At 63.4% G+C, this 5,927-nt stretch overlaps 1 protein-coding gene across 1 annotated transcript in view; it reads right to left on the bottom strand.

The window, feature by feature from the left end:
- The window catches only part of CGN (cingulin), a 9,096-nt gene that overhangs the window by 2,224 nt on the left and 945 nt on the right, over positions 1–5,927 (bottom strand). Inside the window, exons 2-15 of the mRNA XM_026048134.1 lie at positions 5,545–5,645; positions 5,183–5,252; positions 4,665–4,772; positions 4,355–4,506; positions 3,895–4,036; positions 3,586–3,798; positions 3,186–3,334; positions 2,801–2,942; positions 2,438–2,638; positions 1,975–2,181; positions 1,571–1,828; positions 823–993; positions 523–684; positions 228–317 (exon numbers count right to left, since the gene is read on the bottom strand). Of these exons, the coding sequence (XP_025903919.1) occupies positions 228–317; positions 523–684; positions 823–993; positions 1,571–1,828; positions 1,975–2,181; positions 2,438–2,638; positions 2,801–2,942; positions 3,186–3,334; positions 3,586–3,798; positions 3,895–4,036; positions 4,355–4,506; positions 4,665–4,772; positions 5,183–5,252; positions 5,545–5,645 (2,166 nt within the window). The remainder of the gene's footprint in view (positions 1–227; positions 318–522; positions 685–822; positions 994–1,570; positions 1,829–1,974; positions 2,182–2,437; positions 2,639–2,800; positions 2,943–3,185; positions 3,335–3,585; positions 3,799–3,894; positions 4,037–4,354; positions 4,507–4,664; positions 4,773–5,182; positions 5,253–5,544; positions 5,646–5,927) is intronic.

Genomic DNA, 5,927 nt, shown 5'->3' on the forward strand with positions numbered 1-5,927 from the left:
GGCACCCAAACCAGCTTTTGAGATGCCGTTGTCTCAGTTCCACGGAGAGACTATGAACAATGGAGGGCTTAAGGTTGCTCACTAATGACTCATTAATTGGGCTTTGCCTCTGTTAACCGGCTCTACTCCAAAAAGCAAGTTATCAACTGCTGACAAACAGCCCCTTTGCAAGGCTACGAGGCCGGGACAGCCGCACAGCCGCTGCCAGCGAAGGGTCCCTGCCCTACCTGGTCTCTGCTGCGGCTGACCCGCTCCGTCAGCAGCTCCACCGTGGTCCTCTCCTCGTCCAGCTCCACCTCGAGGTGCTTGGACTTTTCCTATGGGCGCGGACGGGTGAGCGCGAGCCTGGTGCCTGCGAGCGAGCGCCATCGGCGGGCCCGCTCTGCCCCTTGCTGTTAGTGCTCAGCACTGCAGGCACTGGCMAAGATGCTCAGCCACCCGGGGGGCTCTCCTCCCTCCCCAGGGGGCTCTTGGTGGCTTGCCAGCATTTTGTTGGTGGTGGTGTTGTTAAATGCTACAAACCTCCAGTGTCTTGATCTGCCGCGAGCGGTCGTCCTGGGAGCGCTTCTTGGCATCCACCTCGTGCTCGAGGTTGTGCAGCCGCTGGACCAGCACCTCCTTGTCCAGGATTGCGCTTTCCCGCTCTGCCTGGCTGTCCTGCAGCGCCTGCTTCAGCCGGGAGACCTGCAGCACAGAGGAAAGGGGTCCAGACCAGCGCAGCCTCGCCAGGCCTGGCCCCAAGCTGCCGAGGGATGGAGAGGGAGGGAAGGTTCCCTGCAACCTGCCAGCCCCTTGGTGGCCCTCACGGGCACCAGCYGGTACCTCGTCCTGCAGCCGGCCCATGCTGAACTGCATCTTCTCCACCTCGGCACTCCGGTCCTTAGCCTGTTTCTGCGAGTCTGTAATCTCCTTCCGGGACTTCTCCTTGAACTCCTCCAGCTGCGACTTCAGCACAGCCAGCGAGCTGTGCGATTGCTCCGTCATCTGCTCCAGCTGGGGCAGAGCAGGGAGAGCTTAGGAGCCCAGGACTGGCCCACACGCTTTGCCCTGAGCCACGGGGGCCCAAGGCAGGAAGAGATGCCTGTGGGGACATCCTTCGGGGGAACATTTCCACCCTGGGCTCAGGAGGGTCATGCCAAGGGTTATAAGCCCTGCCAGCACAACCTGGGTGATCTCCCCTTCCTTTGAGTGAGCACTGGTGCCAGCTGGATGAGAGCAGGGCTTTTGCAAGAGCCTGGGACTCTTGGGGAGCAGGATTTGCCCTGCAGGTGTGGGACAAGTCCCYGAGATATCAGGTGATGCTGCCTGCGAAGATCCCTGGGAACAGGGTGGGTTCATGGTGCTGGAGTGCAAGGACAGAGTTCCCGGGATTTGGGGGAAGGATGTGTGCCAGCTGGCTCTGCAGGGCAACCAGATCCCTGCTCCATGCCCAAACCTGTGGGCAAAGCCCTGCTCTCACCCCCGATTCAGCTACTGATGTCTCAGTCAGAGGTCTTGACTACGTGGCACAGAGAGAGGGTATCAGAGCATGTGACAGCCCATGGGATGGGGCTCCCCAGGGCACCCCAACCTCTTTGCTGAGCTTCTCCGTGGTCCGATCGAGCAGGCGCTTCTGCTCCTCCAGCTCGCTCTTGGCGCGCTTCAGCTGCTCCTTCTGCCTCTGCTCGTCCTGGTAGGACACGCTGAGCTCCTGGTGCTCCTGTGTGAGCCGGGCCAGGCTCCGCTGCGCCTCGTCCAAGCGCGTCTCCAGCGAGCGCTTAGCCAGCAGCAGCTCCTGCTCCCGCTCTGTAGCTTCGCTCAGCGACTCCTCCATCTGCCTACGCTCAGTCTGAAAAGACAAGGCTCCCTCATCCTCTTGGAGGCAGAAGCAATCCTCAGGCCCTGGATGCCTGGATCCTTCTCTGGCATCAGGCTGCTCCTGACTTTCAGCCGAGAGGTGCGAGGGGGTGACGAAGACAACTGCGGACTCAATACCTCCAGTTTGGTGACCTTCTCCTTGAGTCGGGCCTGGGAGCCCTCCCAGTTCTCGCCCAAGCGCTCGTAATCCTTCAGCTGCGTCTCCAGGCCGAGGATCTTCCTCCGTAGATCGTCATTGTGCTCCTGCAGCTCCCGCAGAGTGGACTCCACCACCTTCCTTGCCTGCTCTGCTGACTCCCTCTCGCTCTCCAGGGAGGCCCTCGTCTGCAAAACAGCCACGTCACAGCGTGGTCTTGGGCCCAGCTGCTGCACGGGGAGATTCCTGGCTGGCTCTGGGGGCTTGTGTCCTCCAGCACAGCTGGGAATCTGTCTGTGGTGGGCAGATGTGGGGCTACAAGTCTGCAGAGTTTGCAGCTCCCACAAAGGTATGAAGAGCCCMGTCAAGGCCAAGGTGGCGGGGCCAGCGCCTCAGCTCCCGGTTCAGCAGACACAGCCGTCCATGCCGAGTGCCCTCACTCACCTTTGCAGCTTCCTCGCGCTCCTTCTGGAGCTGCTGCAGGTCCCTCCGATACTGCTCGAGCGCCTCGTCGCGGCTGGACGCCTCTTCCCGCATGGCGCCCTTCAGCTTTGCCAGCTCCTGCTCCCGCTGCTGCAGCAGCTCGTCCTGCGCCGCCTCCTTGGCTGTCAGCTCCCGATGCATCTCCTGGGCCTGGCGCAGCTCCTGGTGGGAGACACACCACGGGCAGGGACCCTTGGCACGGCTCAGGCTCAGGGCAGAGGACCTTGTCCTCCTCCCAGGCTTTGCAGAGTGGGATGATGATGCTGACAGGCTGGTCCAGGGTCTCCAGAGCCATCTGTCCTCGCTCTGCCCGCTACCRCCTACCTTCCTGAGCGCCTCAAGCTCAGAGGCATCCACAGCGCTGCTCCGCACCTGGTCCACCTCCTCCCGCATGGCCGAGAAGCGATCGCGAAGCTCCCGCAGCTCTTCCTCGAACTCCTCCCGCTCCAATTTCACCTGCAGCAGCCTGGAAGGAGCAGGGTGAGGGGCAGTGTCAGGGGACATCGTGACCCCCACTCTTGCTCTCCGCACCAGCTGTTTGCCCACTACTGTCCCCAGAGCCACAATGCAACATCTCCCCAGCTATCCCCCTTCATCCCAYGCGCTCAGGGAAGGAAGAAGAGGCTCTGATGCCTCCCAGATGCCAACCCTTTTCCACGAAGTCTGTAGGAAAAACAGTGCACAGTCACAAGCCTTCTCCAACACTTACTCCTGCTTTGTGGCGCGGAGCTCATCCTTGTTCTTCTGGAACATGTCCCGCCAGTGCCCTGTTTCCTCCGCACTCTCCTCCAGCTCCCGTTGCAAGTTCCTCACCACAGCATTGATTTTCTGCTTCTCCGTCTCCAGGTTGGCCTGACCCTGGCAGGCAGGATCGAAGTGTTAAGCGCTCGTTTGGGCAGGCTGGCCCAGCGTGGAGAGCCCCAGAGCTCTGCATCCCTCCCTCCAAGGACGTTCAAGTCCTGACACGGTTAATGTTTACCCAAACCCACCCAGGGAAGCTGAGCAAGGACATGGGGACCCTCCGCATCTCCACATTTCCATCTCGGGAACATTTAAAGGGAGGAAATTAGGGAAGAGTCTCTCCCTGGCACGGGACCCCGCACGCAGACCTGTGACACGTCCTCCATGCTGCGTCTCAGCTGGTCCATGTCGCTCTGGTACTGCTGCCGCACGCGGTCGAGCTCCTTGTCGTGACTGGCCACCTCTTCCTTGAGGGCCCCCTTGAGCGCCGTGAGCTCCCGCTCCCGCAGCCGCAGGTGCTCCTCCTGCCGCTGCTTGGAGCTCAGCACCTCCTCCAGCTCCTCGCGCGTCTCCAGCAGCTCCTGGGTGACAGGAGCCCTCTGAGCTCGGCAGAGCGGGCGCAGGACGTCCCACTGCCGGGGACCCAGGGACAGCACCCGCGTGCCAGAGCCACGTACCTTGTATAAGGCCTCCCTGTCCGGAGATGTCCCGGAGCCCTTGCGCAGCTGGTCGAGCTCTTCGTGCATCACCAGCAGCTGCTCCTCGCAGTCTTCCAGCCGGGTTTCTACCTGCTCCTTGGCTCTTTTCATGTCAGTCAGCCTAGGGGAGAGCGCAAAGCTGCTCATAGCCCATCAGGGCCCTTCTTGGGCAGCAAGACCCAAGCCACACTGCAAAGAGCACCCAATTGTCACCCTGCCCTGTCCCTGCTGACYCAGCACTCCCAGACACCCCCATGCCCCGTCACCTCCCTCCTGCTGCGATTCCCCTTGGCATCTTCATACTGCAAAGCCCCAACTCGCCCCAAGGCAGACGAATGTCTGCAGCACAGGCACATCTGGCCCCACAGATGCTGCCCAGGGCTGAGGCCAGGACAATTCAGCACATCCTGGCCCTAGAGCCTTGAGGAGCAGCTCTTACTCTTGCAAACTGCTCTGGAGCTCSTGAGTTTTCTTCTCTAGGGCTGCACGGAGCCGCTGGCTCTCGTCCTGCACCTCCTGCAGCCTTGTTTCCAGTGCCCGTGCAGAGCCCGTCCTTGCCGGATCCTTTGCCAGCTCGAGCTTCTGGCGCAGCTGCCAGCAGGGAAGAGAAACCAGTTACATCCCTGCTCGCGACCACAGCAATGCCCAGTGCCGCTTCCCCAGCATCCTGCCAGCCCCAGCGCTGCAGCCCCTCGGCACGATCGCCCCAGAGGTACAAACCGCCACCTCGGGCACGTGCCTGGCCTCACCTTGGTCTCCTCCTCGAGCTTCTCCTGCAGCTCCTCCACCCTCCTCGCCAGCTCGCGGTGCTGGGGCTGCGAGCAGGTCACGTCCTTGGCCGCCGCCTGCAGCGATCCCTGTGGGAGCAGGGCGCACTCWGAGCTCCAGGCTGCAGCACAGAGGGGCAGCGTGACCTCCAGAAAGGCCCTGGCGGYGCTGAACCCGCGCGGCCCATCTCGGCTCCCGGCGCAGAAGGTCGGGAGCAGCCAGGAGGCAGCTCAGCGAAGACTGGAGCTCGCGTCAGCTGGCGAGCGGTCGCGGTGCTGCCGCAAGCCGGGCGCCCAGGGACGTGCAGCGGCAGGAGCCAGGCATGGAGCGCGGCCGCAGCGCCTGCCTGCGGGGCCCCCAGCGCGGCCGGGATCCCCATGAGCGGCCGGGGCGCCGGGGGACTAGCAGAGAGTCTCCAGGAGGACGCGGGGACCGGTCTGCACTGAGAGCCACGGAGCGGACGAGGCAGGGAGCAGCACGGGGTGCTGCTTCAACTCACCGAGAGCTCCTGGATCTTCTCAAACAGCAGGTTAGTTTTCCTTTTCAGGGAGATGTCGCTGTCCCTGCTCCTGTGGACACCAGAGCAGAGGGAAAGCACTGGGGTAAGAAAGAGGGATGGAGCAGGACAGCAGAATGGCCCAAGAAGGCAGGAAAAACCCAAGAGTTTGCTGCTGTCTTCCCCCAAACTCCTGGGCAACAGCCACATAGCAGCTACAAGGGCCTCTCTGCTCCCCAGGGACCACTGCAGCTCTCAGGGCTGACGCTTCCAGAAAAGAAAGGGCAGGGAAGAGCGGCCRTGGAGCCGCAGGCAGGACATTGCCGGGCCCAGGTGACTCGGGGGACAGCTCTGCTGGAGCTCACCCCTCCTTGAGGACGCCGTAGATGAGCTCCTTGGTGTGCTCGCTGCTGCCAGGCTGGGCCACCTCCTGCTGGTCCCGCAGCAGGTCTGGGGTGGACTTGAACTGCGGCCRCGCGGGGGAGAAACGGTTGCAACAACAGAGCCGGGCTCCCCTCGCCCGGCCCCGCTGCTCCCCRCGCTCCGCGGGAAGCAAAGGGGCTCCCAGGGGCACAAGGGCACGAGGCCCCGGCGCTGCCCACGCGCAAGGGCCACGCGGGTGCTCCCGAGGCCCGCGGGCGTCCCGTGCCCCCGTACCTGCAGCTCTGCTCGCGCTTTGCCCTGCGGCCGCCGGCTCGCGGGCTCCCTGGCGCTGCCGGCTGTGCCGCGCTCCAGCAGCGGCGCCGCG

Source organism: Nothoprocta perdicaria, unplaced genomic scaffold, assembly GCF_003342845.1.
Source record: "Nothoprocta perdicaria isolate Ctin4 unplaced genomic scaffold, notPer1 scaffold_511, whole genome shotgun sequence".
Taxonomy (NCBI): domain Eukaryota; kingdom Metazoa; phylum Chordata; class Aves; order Tinamiformes; family Tinamidae; genus Nothoprocta; species Nothoprocta perdicaria.